Source organism: Lactuca serriola, chromosome 6 (genome assembly GCF_051521515.1).
Source record: "Lactuca serriola cultivar US96UC23 chromosome 6, Lser_US96UC23_V15, whole genome shotgun sequence".
Lineage (NCBI taxonomy): Eukaryota > Viridiplantae > Streptophyta > Magnoliopsida > Asterales > Asteraceae > Lactuca > Lactuca serriola.
In genome coordinates this window covers 154,348,631-154,366,324 of record NC_136413.1, presented here as the reverse complement: position 1 = coordinate 154,366,324, position 17,694 = coordinate 154,348,631, and the positions used below count along the sequence as shown (strand labels likewise).

At 33.2% G+C, this 17,694-nt stretch overlaps 2 protein-coding genes and 1 non-coding gene across 3 annotated transcripts; all 3 read left to right on the top strand.

Moving 5' to 3' along the window:
* The first annotated feature begins 324 nt into the window (after positions 1–324).
* LOC145057119 (putative (S)-N-methylcoclaurine 3'-hydroxylase isozyme 2) lies at positions 325–2,247 on the top strand. Its single transcript, XM_079004896.1, has 2 exons — positions 325–1,365; positions 1,461–2,247. The coding sequence occupies exons 1-2, from the start codon at positions 364–366 to the stop codon at positions 2,079–2,081; spliced, it is 1,623 nt and encodes a 540-aa protein (XP_078861022.1). The 5' UTR covers positions 325–363; the 3' UTR covers positions 2,082–2,247.
* Positions 2,248–2,505: 258 nt separating this feature from the next.
* LOC145060280 (cytochrome P450 76C1-like) lies at positions 2,506–17,491 on the top strand. The gene is given in 9 exon segments (XM_079007973.1): positions 2,506–2,624; positions 4,350–4,603; positions 5,267–5,310; positions 6,167–6,247; positions 12,706–12,726; positions 13,106–13,237; positions 13,288–13,417; positions 15,937–16,775; positions 16,871–17,491. Coding segments are annotated over 9 exon segments (2,241 nt in total).
* Positions 15,177–15,250, top strand: TRNAW-CCA (transfer RNA tryptophan (anticodon CCA)). The gene has a single exon. It is a non-coding gene; the product is annotated as a tRNA-Trp (tRNA).
* Positions 17,492–17,694: the final 203 nt, after the last annotated feature.

The following is a 17,694-nucleotide window of genomic DNA, read 5'->3' as shown; positions in this document are numbered from 1 at the left end:
TATATAAAAAATAATGATACAAGCTAAATCACAAAAAATGTATAACCTAATTTTGTTTAATTTTGTTTATTTCTAAGGTTGATAAACCATGGGCCCCAAGCAAAAACACATATTTTTACATAAAATAAATAAAAACAAAAAAAACAAAAACTATCTTTTCTTCCCATCAATTTCAAAAGTACCTAGCTATACTCAATAAGTGAACCACAATATATTAGGGTTAGCCGAAACACAACCACATAATTACGATGATTGCGGGGTATCCGTGGTCCAAAATCAACCAACGAGCACCAACCGTCCTGATCCCAGCTATATAACAAGCAGGCTTCGTCATAAGTAGCACATGCACTATTTGCAGCAAAAATGTTACCAGAACTTGGATATAAGATTTATCTGAGGATGAACACCTTGTTGTTATGGTGGTGGGAAGTCGACAGTGAGCTAGACAAGCTCGCCCGCACACTTCTCACCATTTCAGTTCCGACACTACTACTTCTATGGTACAAATGGACAGTTTCGTATTCCAGAAAGCGCATGCCACCCTTCCCACCAGGTCCCTACGGCTTACCTGTTGTAGGATATCTCCCGTTTCTCGGCTCCAACTTGCATGAAATATTCACGGAGATGGCTGATCGATATGGCCCCATCTTCAGTCTCCGGCTCGGAAGAAAGCTTCATGTTGTGGTAAACTCCATGGACCAAGTAAAGGCCGTGACTCGTGATCTGGACCAAACCATGGCGAACCGCTGTCCTCCATTAGCAGCACTAACCATGAGTTATGGTGGGAACGATATTATATGGTCCAACAGCAACACACACTGGCGTAACATGCGCAAGATTTTAGCAACCCAAGTTATGAGCGATAAAAATCTCAAAGCTTGTGAGAGTTTCCGAACATATGAAGTGAGAAGGCTGGTGAAAAAAGTTTACAGTAAGTTCGGGACAAAGATCAATATTAATGAAATTGCTTTTAAGACTGAGGTTAACGTCGTGACAAGTATGTTATGGGGTTGTAGCAAATTATCTGGTGATGGGAACGATTCTAGCTCTATTGGAGATGGCTTCCGAGAAGTTGAGTTCAAGATTGTGGAGTTAATGATAGCTTCAAACATCTCTGATTTTCTACCTATCCTATCACGGTTCGATCTACAAGGAAGGCAGCGAGAAATGCAGAAGCAACTGGAGTATGTTGATCGTATATTCGAGAACATTATCCAAGGAAGAATCGAAGCTAACTCCAGAAAAAATGAAGGAGAAGCTGAGGAAGATCGAAGGAAGGATTTCGTGCAAGTATTACTGGAGCTTAAAGAAGAGAAAGATGCTGCAATATCATTAGACATCACTAAAATAAAGGCCCTACTAATGGTAAGTCTCCCTTTACACGTGTTAATTTTTTCTATTACTACAAACAGCACTTATTCCACAAGACAAACTAATAAAGGGAAACTGTACTATAATAGGACATAGTGCTTGCGGCTACAGACACAACATCGACAATGGTAGAATGGGTGATGTCAGAGATTTTGAATAATCCAGGTGTAATGAGAAAGGTGCAGGATGAATTAACGGATGTTATTGGCATGAAAGTTGTCCAAGAATCTCATCTGCCCAAATTAACATATTTGGATGCAGTCATCAAGGAGACAATGAGGGTACACACTCCCGCTCCTCTCCTAGTCCAGAGATGCCCAGATGAATCCTGCACTGTTGGTGGATACACCATTCCAAAGGGTACTATCGTCTATATTAATGTTTGGGCAATCCATCATGATCCTAAGAACTGGACCGATCCATTGGAGTTCAAGCCTGAGAGGTTCTTGATCGACAAATGGGATTACAATGGAAATAATTTCAAGTTTTTGCCATTTGGATCAGGGAGAAGAATATGCCCAGGAATCCCCCTTGGGGAGAAGATGTTGATGTATATATTAGCATCACTGTTGCACTCGTTTGATTGGAGCTTGCCAGAAGATGAAGAGTTTGAGCTTTCTGACGAATTTGGATCGGTGACTAAGAAAAGGAAACCACTAATAGCTATACCCTCTCAGAGGTTATCTGATGCAACCCTCTACTTTTGTTAGAGGATTATCGCACAATAGTTAATTGTGTACTACTGTTACAATAAAAAGAAGGTAACTTGAGTGTCCAGAAAGGTGAAATCCATTACCATCCAATCTTCTTATTTCAGCATTTCTTGTAATTCGATGTGGTAATAATATTTATGGGAATTTTGTGTATTTTTGCATATCACTTTCTGTTCATCATATGACAAATCACCTTTGGAAAGAATGTGAAGGAAACCAAATATTCTTCTCTCGTGTATTTTTGGTCATATATATCGTAGATCAAATTGATCCCTTCCAAAACTAGTGGGATCATTCTTTGCAATATTATATGGGTTATTATTGTAACCCATTGTATTTACTTTTGTATAAATCAAGAAGAAACAAATTTTACATGGTATCATTGAGGAATTAAGAGAACCCTCTTAGGGACCAGCAGCTAATGGACCCGATGAAACAAGCCTTGAAGAAAACCAAACATATTACCGAAGAAAAGAAGAAGAAAATCAAGAGCACCAAAATGATTTTAGGAAAACAGGGTCTTCCACTTTTGGAAAGACGGTGTGAATTGAGAATCAAAATCGGTTGTATAAGAATGGACTCTTCTATTATTCTTGATGGGCTAACCAAGTTATTAAAATGGGTGCTAATTTGGATCGACAAAGGGCTTGGATAAAAACTCAAGCTAAATTGTAATTGACAGGACCGATCTTGAGCACATGTGGGGTGTTTAATCCATCGCGGTTCCGTCATTAATCGGTTGCTACTTATCACTAACCTGACGCTAAGCTGTCCGTATTTGTTGCTAATCAAAAAATTTAGGAGCCCATAATTAACAAACCGTTCCAGGTAGTTGATTTGGCTAGTGGATTAAGGATTGAGAAATAAAAGAAGATAGGATAAATTTGCAATGCAGAAAAATTGTACGAAATTGGAGGTGGGTGTGTTTAGGTAAAATCACAATTAGAGTTTGTCTCATTTTTTGGTAACAAGATTTTTGGTATTTGTTAGATGTTTGGTTTATTTAACTTTTTGGATTGTGTCTAAAAAGCTTTTGATTTTAACTCTTTTTAATTTGTGTATTTTGGAATATATTTGTCGAGATGTAGATCACCTTTCCAAAAAAAACGATATACAAAACACGTAAATACCAAACCATAACAATCCACTTTAATAAATTAAGGTTTTTTGTCAAATGTCACACTCTCATTCAATTTGTCAAATGTCATTTTGTGGTTATTTTGAATTAATTTCTTTTTCATATGTCATTTTATGAGTTTTCTATTTTAATAAATTTCACATAATATTTTAATGTAATAATTATATTAAATCTCTATCCTTCTTAATAAATGAAGGTTTTTTTTGCCACTTGTCAATCTCTCATGAGTTTTGATACTTGTCATTTTGTGGTAATTTTGAAATAAGTATTATCCACTTGTCAATTTTTAGTTTGATTTCATTTTTAGTAATAAATACGTTTCTTTCTTTATTTCTTATTTTAAAGTTGTACATTAAAAAATATTTCAATTTATACTTTAAGTTTAATCATTTTTTAAATCAACCCGTATAATATACGGGTCTCACACCTAGTTCTTAATAAAAACATCTTTATACTGCCGCATGTATTTTTTTTACACTCTTTTTTACCACGTGTCATTTTTTTGTTTACCCAATATTATATTTTCCCGCTCAGCATAGATCTCCTTATTTAATTGAATAGCAATCATAAAATCATATATCGTGAAATTTGCTATCAAAATTTTGAAATCCTTAATTTTCTGCTCCAAATTATCAAATGTGGAATTCAATTCCCTAAATCTCGCTATTCGCATATATCTCCATCTACGGATTTTTAGGGCTTATTCAATTGGGTTTGGCTGCAAATTGGATAAATTGAAGAGGACTCTGATGGTTGCCTCTCCGCTCTTTGATGTTCGTATCAATCCTGATTCATGAAGCGAAGTCTCTCGCTCTGCTTAGTCCAGTGTACGCCGACCCTACCTCCAGTGGTCTTTCTAACTGATTTCAAGTTCTAATTTTAGATTAATGTATAATTTCATAATTTTATATTAGTATGTAATTTCAAATCATGAAATCTGATTCTTTTTGTATGTTATGCACATACAAGAGCGTTACAATATATGTTAGTAAAGTTTGTATAATTATGAGCTCTAATTTCTATTATGTTACTGGAAGTTAGAATAATTTCTTAGTTCGTTTTAAGTTCTAATTTTTAATTATTTGAGTTATCTGATTATACTCTTTTCTTGCTAAATCTGTTATCAGAGTTCATAGCATAGAAAAATTAGGGTTTGAGCGACTCTACATTGGTGGCCCCGATTCCAATAACTTATCCAAAATCGAAATCAATGAAGAGTTTGTATGTAAAGAAGTTCCACAATTTGATTATTTGAAGAAGAAAGGTGTGATTGATTCGGATATAGACAGCGAGGAAGACCATGAGTCATCTAAAGACAAGGAGAACATTGACAATTATTTGAGAAAAGTAGTATTTGAAGTTCTTCGATGTGTTAATAAAGGTCAGAAATCAAGATACTTCACTTAAAAGTAAAGATTTTAAGTTATTTGATACAGATAAATATCATACACTATGAATTGACAATGTTGGAAACAATTAGAGAACAATTGACATCAATAACAGCTTACTTGGTGTCTGTTGTAGCCTGTAGTCCTAGGAGCATATTGTTATATGAGATTCAATAGATTCAACCCTGCTACACACACGATAACATAGGCATGTACTTTTTCCGCTTAGACATTAGAGTCGATGCATAATAATTAAGGTATAAATACCCACCTATGAGTTATCTTAATGCCTCTCGAATATTTAATATGTAGGTTACAATTTTTTTTGATGACAACCAATTTTACACAGTATACAGAATACAAAATTTCGAGACTTTGTATATAAAACATATATAGTTAGCAATGAACAAAAGATAAAAATATTACATTTTTATTTAGGTAAGGGCTAATGTGAAAAAAAATATCACTACACACATGCATATATGCACTAACACGCCTTTCAGCACATGTAAGATTCGTTTGATAACTTAAGGATTTTATTTTTTTCAAAATGAGAAAAAATATAGATTTTAAAATTAAGACGATGATAATATTTTTATTTTTTAGTTTTTTTTTTTTTTTTTTTTTTTTTTTTTTTTTTTTTTTGAAAATTTTAGTTCAATTGTTCAAACATTTGATAGATAATTTGATTAGGAAGAATGTTCTGGATTAATGTTTGTATTTGGTTTATTGAATGATACATGTGTTTACACTGTCTACCCTCTTAATCTTTGTAATAACATTATACTAGCATATGTCCTAAGGTTTCCCCCCAAAAGGGGCTCGATTTGTAGCTTCTACATAATGTCAGACCATTTTGCCCTTGGTTTGCAATTTGTTTATTAAATAATGGGTTGATTTCTCTACAAAAAGAAATTGTTTCCAGCTTCTACATAATGATAGGTCATTTTGACTTTTCATAAATTATAAATGTGGAAGACTCACCCTATTTCATTATCCTTCTTTCATCATCTTCTGCACAATATTTGGTACACATTTACAAGATTTGGATTGCTGCAAAATTTTGAATTCACTAATCCACTCCTTATGTCCCTATTTTCTTACACGTTTCTATTATAAATCTTGATTTCTTACTTTTATGTTATAAATCTAATATTTTTAAAGTGTATCATGTGAACATATGGCAAGAAGTTCAGTTGTATAAGATTATTTTGGGTATTTTTATAAATTAATTTAAAATGCTATAAGCAGCTTGATAAAACCTACAAAACATAGGAACATTATGTTCTTGGGGTATAAATGAATTTAGCATATTAACCATATACATCTACCTAACGAGGAAGATTGTTCCACATTGATTGCTCACTTTTTGCTTTTTAAAAGATGCATTTGTCAACAATGTCTATCCTCTCATTCTTTATCATAACCAAAAGGGCCAAAACCTGCTTTGAGTTATTAGCCTTCAGGTGGATGCTAATGATCATCATGTTTATATTAATTAATTTTGCATTTTTTTAATTAACCGAAAATATCTAAAAAATTATTTTTTTTTCCAGGTTTTACACAAGCCCGAGTGTACAATTCGGTTACATGATATGAGTACAGCTAAAAACAAAAAAGAAAAAAAAGGTTTATTGGTATTATTGCTATGAGTGCAGGTTAAAAAAAGGGAATAAAAAACTAATAAAAATGTTTTCTTTAAAACCACAAAAAAAAAAACAGTTTAATTTGTTTTTCTGTTCAAAATGTCATTGTTATGATAAATTGCCAAATTCGCCGCATTTAAATAAAATTCAAGTAACATACTTTTTATGTGTGTACGTATTGATGTGTGTGTATGTGAACAAAAAAGAAAAAAAAACAATAAAATGTCAAATTTACAAAAATATTCAAAATGACAAAAAAAAATGGCCTACAATAAATTAGTAAAATTGATGAAATTGAAAAAAAAATGTTCAAAATAAAAATTTTGAGGGATAAAATTATACCTACTATTTTTGTTGAAGTGATATAAATTCTAAGAATGAAAAATAAAGAACGGACAATAATATGACCAAACTGGACAAAGAGGCTAAAATAGTTATTTTGACTAAATAAATCAAACTGTAAATTTTAAATGTTTCATATCATTATTTTTTTTCATTTTAAGTTTGTCGAATTAAGAAATATAATAAAATAATAAAAATGACATAATTTACAAAAAAAAAAAACAAAACAAAAACAAATTGGTCATTTTAACTAAAAATAAATAAACACTCAATTTTAGAGATTTATAAAACTTTTACAACTTTATTATTTATATAAGTTTTTGTTTTTGTTTTATTTAAGTTTATATTGCATTCTACAAAAAAAAAAAAAACAATTTTCTAACATATCTATAAATACAAATTGCCTATCGGATATTCAAACCACTATATTTTCGTAATATCAACCAATCATTATCATCATTATGAAATTACTGACAAAAAATATATATATTTATTAATTATTAAACTTTTTTATAATAAATGCTCAATAATTAAGTTATAAAACTTATAATTTAATTAAAATTATTTTTAACTTTCTCATCCGTGGTGTTCACGGGTTATAACCTAGTCTACTATAACAAATGAAAGTTTTTTGTCACATGTCCTCTTCTCCTTCATTTGGACACATGGTCTTTTTTAAAATTTTAAAATTTTCTATTTTCCACTTGTCATTTTATTGTATTTTTCATTTTATTAAATTAAAATTCCACATTTAATATGTAAGGTAATATATATGTAAGATATTTATTAGAAAGAGTTTATATATGTAATGTATTTAATATATTAAAGCCTCAATAATTTTAATAATTCAAAATTGTTCTCATTTTTCTTGTAAATTCAAACTTTTCAAATTATTAAAATTATATATATATATATATATATATATATATATATATATATATATATATATATATATATATATATATATTAAATAAACTCATGTAGTACATGGGTCTCACACCTAGTGTAGTAATAAATGAATATCAATTTCATTAATGAACTTACCTTCTTATTTCCAAAATTTCAAATTAAAACTTATTCGTTTAGTTTGTTTATTTATTTAAATTTAAAAGATAAAAAAATCAATTTTAATAATTCATTATTTTTCTTATTTTCTTATAAATCTAAAGTTCTTAAATATTTAGACATTTATATTTATTTTTTTTAATTAACCCATGTAATACATGGGTCTTACACCTAGTACATACAAATTAGAAAGAAAAAGTTGTTCAAACACCGCAATATCCATTGAAATAGATTGGATATGTTTTTTTCGCCTACCATCTGTTGGCTAAATTTTAGTGAAGGGAATAGAGACGACACCTTCCAATTTGAGAACAAAACTATTCATCGCTGCTACAAGACTATACTCCCCCACCACCATCACCAACAAGGACTGACTTGATAACACACTTTAAAATAAAATTGTGATTAATTACCTATGTATGAGGAGAGATGAGTGAAAGCTCGTGTGTCCATCAACCAATCCTTAGACGGATCTTTCAATGATATTGTATGGAAGGCTTCAGGAAGTGTCGTGGCCTAGTCTATCATGTTTTCGCTTGGATCAATTATGGTCTATCATGTTTGGGCTTCAGGAAGTGTCATGGGTTGGTTTATATATAATTTCTTGAAAAAAATTGTGATTTTCTTTAATAAATATCACTACTACAACCATAAAGATACCATCTATATTTTATATAACTTAAGAGGAATTTGTTGATTTGTTGCAAGAAGTGCATTTCTAGGCCAAAAGCTACTTCATTGTTGAATTTTTAGGCCTTGCTGTAAAACGTTTACCATAAAAGTACAACTTAACAAAGATGTTTTCACAATCAAACAACACCTCAGTAAATAAAGACTTATCAGAGGTTGTTATTCCTAAATAGAGATCCATTATACACATTATGTGGCCTAGAAACGCACTTCTTACGACAAATCAACAAAAGTACGTTTTTATGTTCTTTACTGCCTCATATTTATAAAAACATTTCATCTTAACATTTTCTTAGGTTTTACACCCTCTTAGTCGGTCATCATTGCCTTAAAATGCCTCATATTTACACATCACCACCACCACCACATTCTGTCATCACTACAACCCCTTGCCACCAACAACACCATCTTCACCACAAAACACTAGTAGCCCCCATCAGCACAATCTCCTACCTACCTTCTGCATTTTTCATCTTCGACCCACTATCATCACTATCATTCACATACTTTTCTTTCTCTTCACAACTTGATTAAAAGCCTAAAATGACAAAAACTTACCTAAATGTGAGGCATTAATTAACATAAATTTAGACTTAGGACATAACCACACATTTCATGTAAATATGAGGACTTTTATGGCAATAACCCTAATATAAGAGCTACAATAGTTATAAAAACACATACTAAATACAGTCAATATGAATTTTGTTGATTTGTTGTAAGGAGTGCGTATCTTAGCTCCCCTACATATATCATGGATCTCTATTTAGGAATTGTATTTATATGATGTAACACCAAGTTCCAGATATAATTGCTTTTGTTGTTATGGACATTTAAGGCTTAAATATAAGACTTTGTGGTAGCCACGACGTGGTGATGATAGCACCACGACGTGGTGACACCTAAGTGAAACGTGCATTCTTCCTCATTGCCACGACATGGAAAGATATTGTCCATAACGTGGCATCCGTCTGCATGGAAAACACTAATTTTCCGAGTCTTAATCCTAATTTAAGGGATTCGATGCTTAGGGTTTGCACACCGTCAGCCTCCATCACCTCCCTTTCCTTTTCGATATTCTAGCACATTTTTTGGACCATTCTGAGTCTTCAAGATCTAATATTTATGTGCCATGTTCCTAGATCTTGAATTTTATGCCTTGTTCTTCATGTTTGCATTAGTTAGTGTGGTGGGATCCCATAAAGTTGGCAACTTTATGGATCCTTGAGGTCCCATTGCATTTATATGTTCCATATTTGAAGTATGATTGAGTTTTGACTCCTTGCATGTGGTTTTGACCTCATTTTCATCACTTTTGACCTAGTTGGAGGTCAAGACATGCATTGAACATGCATGTCTATAAAGCACTGATTTTTATGACACATTAGGTGAGAGAAAGCCTTTTGGAAAATATGGATATGTAGCTTGAAGGATTAAGAGTTTAATGCATTATGTTAGTCAACTCCTATGATAAGATTCAAATTGTACGAGAAAGAATGAAAACGACCCAGGATCAACATAAGTTATATGCAGAAAAGAGGAGACGACCAATATAATTCTAGGTGGGTGATTTCGTATTGCTGAAGGTATCCCCGTGGAAAGGCATTATGCGATTTGGGAAGAAATGAAAACTACGTCCTAGATTTGTTGGTCTTTTCAAAATCATCCATATAATTGGTAAACAAGCAGACCGCTTGGAATTGCTTGAAGATTTGGGAGCTATTCATGAAGTGTTTCATGTGAGTTTTCTGTGTAAATGTTTGAGCATATATGATGAAATGGTTCCGTTATCTGAGGTGAAACTGGATAATAAGTTAAGATATGTAGAAGAGCCTGAATAGATCTTAAACGAAAGAACGGCTAATCAACGTAATAAAGAAGTGAAGTTGGTACTTGTCAAGTGGAAACACCATCGAGGCCCAAATTATACTTAGAAAAATAAGAATTAGCTAAGAGCGAAATATCCCCATTTGTTTAAATCGTTGTAATTTTGGGGAAGAAATTCTGAAAAGGATGAGGTATTTGTAACATACACGTTACTAACCATGTATAATTATCGTGTTTTGTTAACTTGACAGCTTAAAAGTGTATATCATTATATAATATATGATTTTGAGCGTTGAGTTCTAAAAAGATAGCTTTATGAGATTTGAAGTAAAACTATGTTTAGAATCATTCGGAAAGTGATGGGAAGTCTTATGAGATTCCAATCAAAAGTCAAATATTGAAATTAATGAAAATGTAAAATTTAAGTTGGAAATAAGTATAAATAATGTTATTGAAATTTGTAAATTGTCTCGTTAGAAATGTTTAGGTGAAAACCTCACTGAAATCCAAGTTATAATGAAGAAATTATGACTTATTGAAGTTTCACGATAGAACCGGCACGACGCCATATGACGTAAAAGTGAGTTTCCGATAAACTACATTTTAGCCTTTGTGCTCTAAATGAAAGTCGTAGTATTCATTAAACCAATAGTTTTCATAAAAAAAGTTCAATCTGACTTCGTATGAGGAAGTTATGATCTTTCTAAGATTTAGCATAGCAGTACATAGCCTGAAGCTCGAAATAAAGATCGACTGATTTTTAGTCGACACAACTTAAACGAGAATCGAAGGTCTCGTCAATAGTAGTAAAACGGTAAAAAGACTGATGAAAACGGACGTCAGATGAAGAAGTTATGAATTTTTAACAGACTTTTTCTATCCCGGCCTGTTAAAAATTATAATATAAAAAATGAAGTCAAATTAGCCGACGAAGTCTAAACGGAAGTTGTAGAGTATAATCTCACCTACACGTGAATATAAAGAATGTAAAAAAGGAGCCCATATGCGAAAGATATGAATTTTTGAAGTTTTAGACACAAACTTCGAGGCTTATCCGAAGCAATACGCCTCGTGTACTCGGAAGCTAGGTCCAGAGTTGGCCACATTTCCACTTTCTTCGTACAGAGGGCACGCATCATACACCATCGAGATGTAAGAAACTTGGGAACTGAGCACAGGCCACATATCAATCTACACGCAGAGTACCTTCCTACGAGGTATGCCCAGCGTACCGTGGAGTTATGCCCAATGTACCGTGGAGTTATGCCTAACGTAATGCGAGGCTTCGGCCTCTATAAATAGAAAGCGAGGTCTTCTCGTTTTTGTTTACAAATTTCACACTCTTTCACCCTTTATTCTCTCTAAAACTATCCTATCACCCCCCGTGAAGCCTAGGGAACTATCCTTCCACCCGAAGCAAGCACCAGAGCACCCAAAAACCGCGAGAAAACAGTATTTTCAGTCGAAACTCTGCCCGCACAAAGCTCGGTTTTCAATAAAAACTCTCAGTTTCGTCAAGGAAAGTAATTTTTAGAAACGAAGTGTTGCCCAAATTACCATTTTATCATTTGGTAATTTCACGGTGAGTTCAATATAGGGACAATTGTATGCTATGTGTTATATGTTTAATGTGTTTTCCTGTGTTAACTTGGTTTTACATCATTGATCATGTAGAGCATGTCCCGTATCACTTTTAGTATTAGCTTTGAGCCTTTGGCCATGTAGAGCATGTCTCGTATTATTCTGGTATTGGATTTATGCCTTTGGCCATGTAGAGCATGTCTCGTATCATTTCTGGTATTGGCTTTGTGCCTTTGGCCATGTGGAGCATGACTCCTATCACTTTTGGTATTGGCATCGGGCTAGGTAGGGCTGAAAGCCTGTATATTCTAGCAAAATGATAATCAAAAATTGTTTATTTTCTATGCCACTTGGGCTGAAGTCTTATTGATGTATATCATGTTGAAATTGTTGTATCTCATTGATTGTAAATCTTTGAATCAAATCATTGGTTGATATGAAAAGCCTGTCATATGATACACATATGCCTTTGTTGTTCTTTGTGCCTTTTTTCTCCTGTCATATATTATATATATATATATATATATATATATATATATATATATATATATATATATGACATTATTTTGTAACTGTTATTGAACTCACTAAGTGTCACCTGCTTATCCCTCTCAATTTTTAACTATTGCATGTGATAAGCATCTACTATAGTCATGTATTGTTGTAAGATGTAGAATAGATAATACTATTACTTTTGTACTTCGTGTATAAATTCCTGAGAAGTTATGTAATATATAAAACTTTGCAAAAATCTTAACAGTTGGTTTGGATCCAAACTTTTGTAAATTATATTATGAATATGCATGTAGCATGTTTGGAGTAATAATATTGCAAGGTTTAGAGAAGGGGTTCTCATAGCCACACGTGCATCTAAAGGTAACTTGGATAATATTTAAAGTTTAGTTGTGATAGGTATTTAATTAACTGATTTTTTGTATTTATAGAATAAGTTTGATTTGGACAAGGTTAACTTGGATCCCAAGCATGCTCAATTGTTGTGGAGCGTTCATGCGACTCTACAAAAAAAATTACAGAGGCCGGAAAAGTAAAGCACATACTTATTTTCAAAACGTAGGGGGCTTCCAAATATCCCAAGTGCATTTACCAACCCGCTCCCACCCCGAAGGGTATGTCACGTGAAAATTTGGTGCTAGTCGTCGAACATTTTCAAACCACAGAATTTTGAAAGCGTTCGGCGTCAAACAAAGATGTATGTGCATAACAATAAGTTGTAAGCAGAGGGGAATCGTGCTCGTATAACAATGTTTGTTTCAAAGAAGTAAGTTATTATATATTTAACTGTGTATTTAAATTCTAATTAATTTAATTTTTAATGTTAAATAGGACATCACTCGAATCGAAGCATTTCGTAAGGTGAATATAGATTGTCAAGGGATATTTAGTAGTCCCACAGTCGAGCAACAATATATAAGTGGTTATTTTGTATTTTCGTATAAGTTTTTATATCGTCAAGAGGTATTTAGTAATCTAACTTTTATGATGTTTATCATTTTTTGAAAATACAGAATCTTTTACTCTATGAGATCAGTCAACAAACTCAAGCTTCTTCTGAAGCGAGCAGTCTAACAACAAAGGATATACAAAATTGTTTTGAAAGAATATTGGGTGTTCGACGAGACCATATCGAGGCATTAGGTGCAAACCTTCTACGGTTGTGTCTATGTACGATCAGGAACAACCACCGACACAACCACCACAACAATCACAAGTAATTGTTAGTTTAATTGTATTTGAAAAGTATAATGATACAATGGAAAAACGAAAAAAAGTAGGATGCTATAATTTGATGTATTGGTACTTTGTAGTTTGGTAATTTTTGGAAAGTACAATTCTATAATTGAAAAATATAATAAAAATTACAATGCTATAATATATATGCAATATTGTATGATGTATGTTTATGTGTATTTATAATGTAGAATGCTATAATGATATGTCGGTTATAGTTTGATATGTTGGTATTTTGTAGTTTGGTAATTTTTGGAAGTACAATGTTATAATGGAAAAAATTACAATTTTATAATGTATATGCAATATTGTGTATGATGTATGTTTAAGTGTATTTGGAAAGTAGAATGGTTTAATGATATGTTGGTTATAGTTTGATATGTTGGTATATTGTAGTTTAGTAATTTTTGGAAAGCACAATGTTATTATGATATGTTGGTAATATAGTTTGTTTTCTTTGTAGTTGGAAATGCTACAAACAATTCTAAAAAGACCTGACATGTAGTGTGACATTAGAAGACTATTTATGATCGTTGCCGTCACGAAATGAAAACAAAGGAAACAAGCGGAGTAGTGATGAGGACAAGTAGCTACTTTTTTAGGATTGATGAAATATTTTTTTTTGGGTTAGTATTTTGGATATGTTGCACAACATTTTGATATTTTGGATCGAAAATAGTATTAAGTGTGGTTAACGTTTTGAACTATTTTTTTGCATAATAAAGTTGCATAGCAGTTTTTATGCATGTTATATTGTTTTTTAAAATTTTAATGATAGACAAAAAAACGGAAAATTTAATTAGCAGCAACGTGTAGGTATTAGTGGCGACATGTTTTTTTTGTAGCGACCATATGCATTAGCGGCAACGGTGAGCAGTAGCGGTGACATATGAAGCATTTGCAGCGAGGTAACAACGGAGACAAGCCGCCACAAATCGCTTAAGCGGCGACATACCAAGCCTTTAGCAGCGAAGCCTGCCGCCGCTATTGCCTTTGTTTCTGGTAGTGCACCCTAGTCATACTAAATATCATGGATAAACCCTAAATTAATAGCGGGTTAAGCAACCCACACTTTCAATTTTATCTTTCCATTAATTGAGACGTTTTTAGATCTCGCATTAAAAAACCTCCTTCATTTTATTGTAATACATAAACATATTGAAATGTACAGTCATCCAGTAAATAAGATTGACTTTTTGTTAAATACAGAAAAAATGTCCTTTCTTCCCCAATATTCCCCCAACTGATTTATTTTTCCTAGGGGTTCCATTCCATTTTTCATATAGATATAAGTATTTTACTATTATTATATGTTAAATGTGAACAAAAAGACGAAATGGACATAAAAATTCTAGATTTTAATAGAGGAGATAACGATGTGGAAAACAAGACAAGAATTCTCTACAATGACACTGTAGACCAATGGATGGGATGTAGCGCAGCTTGGTAGCACGTTTGTTTTGGGTACAAAATGTTACGGGTTCAAATCCTATCATCCCTACCTATTACTACTCCTTTGAGCAGTAACGAGGGATTTTTTGAGATCAATTCACATTGGACATATCATATTGAATCTTTCATTGTTATGATACTATTATAGTGTATACATACAAGATGTATTGGAGCCAATCCTTTTATTTGCAGTCTTATCTTTTATGATAAGAAAGCACTCTTAGTTCAGTTTGGTAGAATGTCGGTCTCCAAAACCCGACGTCGTAGGTTCAAATCCTACAGAGTGTGATTTGGATCTTCTTCGATTGAATTCGGTTGAAGCACTAACTGGAACGGCAATCTGAATTTGACCTCCTGGATATTAAAGAAAGGAGGAGGTCAATCAAAAAGAGAGATGTTAATTAATCTAATCAAAGATCCAACTAATCGCCACGCCTGTATTGTAAATATGCAGTTACAAATAATCCAGCCAAAGTAATAGGAATTAGACCTAACACGATTCCAAATAGGAAAACTTCAATCATTTCAATTTGTTTGAAAGGAGAAAAAAGAGGTAACATCTATACCTAAATATTAATCTGAATTACCATGAATCTCAATGACCATGAATTGGCAGTGGACACGGTAAGTAACTATAAATACACAGAAGTTCGTGGAAAGATTTCCTTTTATGAACTGTGCAATGAATTTCAAATCAGTCATACTGGAATGCACCACTTGACCGTTTATGATTTTCCTTGAAATACATCATCCTGATCCATACTTTATCCCCATATACAACTTCTCCCACTCTCCCAACATATATATGACTACAACACATAAATCACCAATACTTAAACCTATGGGTGAGCAAATAACGCACCGAAACAAAAAATAACCGTAAAAACCACATAAATCGCAACCGTAGTAAAAATCGACGGTGACGTTTTCTGTTTTTCAAAAACCGCAAATTTACGGTACGGTGCGGTTATTAGTTTTCAAAAACCGCAAAAAAAACCGCACAACACCACATATATTATATGTAGGGTATCTCCCGTTTCTCGGCTCCAACTTGCATGAAAGTTTCATTAAGATGGCTCACCGTTATGGCCCCATCTTCAGTCTCAGGCTCGGAAGCAAGCTTCATGTTGTGGTGAACTCCATGGAGCTCGTAAAGATCGTGACTCGTGACATGGACCATATCATGGCAAAGTGCAGTCCTCCATTAACAACGCTAACCATCAGTTATGGTGGGAACGATATTGCATGGTCCGACAACGACACACAGTGGCGTAACATGCACAAAATTTTTGCAAACCAAGTTATCAGCCATAAAAATCTACAAGTCTGTCAGAGTTTCCAAACATATGAAGTCAGAAGACTGGTGAAAGAAGTTTACAGTAAACTCGGGACAAAGATCGATACTAATGAAATTGCTTTCAACACTGAGGTTAATGTTATGACAAGCATGTTATGGGGTTCTAGCAAATCAACTGGTGATGGGAACGATTCTAGCTTAATTGGAGATGGCTTCCGAGAAGTTGAGTTCAAGATTGTGCAGTTATTGACAGCTTCAAACATCTTTGATTTTCTTCCTATGCTATCACGGTTCGATCTACAAGGAAGGCAGCGAGAAATGCAGATGCTTTGGGAATATGTCGATCGGATATTTGAGAACATTATCCAAGGAAGAATCGAAGCCAACTCCCGAAAAAATGAGGCAAAAGCTGAGGATGATCAAAGGAAGGATTTCGTTCAAGTATTACTCGAGCTTAAAGAGCAGAAAAATGCTGCAATATCATTAGACATCATTAAAATAAAGGCCCTACTAATGGTAAGTCTCTCTTTATATGTTTTAATTCTTTCATTAACTACAAGCTGCACTCATTATTCCCCTAGACAACTAATAAAGGGGCACTGTTATAAAAGGACATAGTGCTCGTGACTACAGACACAACATCTATAATGGTTGAATGGGTGATGACAGAGATTTTGAAGAATCCAGGCGTAATGAAAAGAGTACACGATGAATTAAAGGAGGTTATTGGCATGAACGTTGTCCAAGAATCTCATCTGCCCAAATTAACATATTTGGATGCAGTCATTAAGGAGACATTCAGGGTACACACTCCCGTTCCTTTGTTAGTCCAAAGATGCCCAGATGAATCCTGCACTGTTGGCGGATACACCATTCCAAAGGGTACTGTTGTCTATATGAATGTTTGGGCAATCCATCGGGATCCCAATAACTGGACCAATCCATTGGAGTTCAAGCCGTAGAGATTCTTGATCGACAAATGGGATTAACATGGAAATAATTTCAAGTTTTTACCATTTGGATCAGGGAGAAGAATATGCCCAGGAATCTCACTTGGGGAGAAGATGTTGATGTATATATTAGCATCGCTGTTGCATTCATTTGATTGGAACTTACCAGAAGATGAAGAGTTTGATCTTTCTGATGAGTTTGGACTTGTGACTATGAAAAGGAAACCACTTATAGCCATACACTCTAAAAGATTATCTGATGCAATCCTCTACTCTTTTTGATAGAGGATTATCTCTCAATAGAGGGTACTACTGTTAGTATAAAAATATTACATTCCCATCTCCTCATTTCTTGTCATTCTGTGTGGTAATAATAATATTTTTGGGAATTCTGTATTTTCTTGCACATCATTTTCTGTTCATCAGACGACAAATCAACTTTGGAAAGAATGTGAAAGAAACCAAATATTTTTCTCTCGACTATT

Coding starts and splice junctions, on each gene's coding strand:
- LOC145057119 (XM_079004896.1), top strand. CDS start 364: ATGTTACCAGAACTTGGATATAAGATTTATCTGAGGATGAACACCTTG. Junction 1,366..1,460: donor AAATAAAGGCCCTACTAATG/GTAAGTCTCCCT, acceptor GTACTATAATAG/GACATAGTGCTTGCGGCTAC.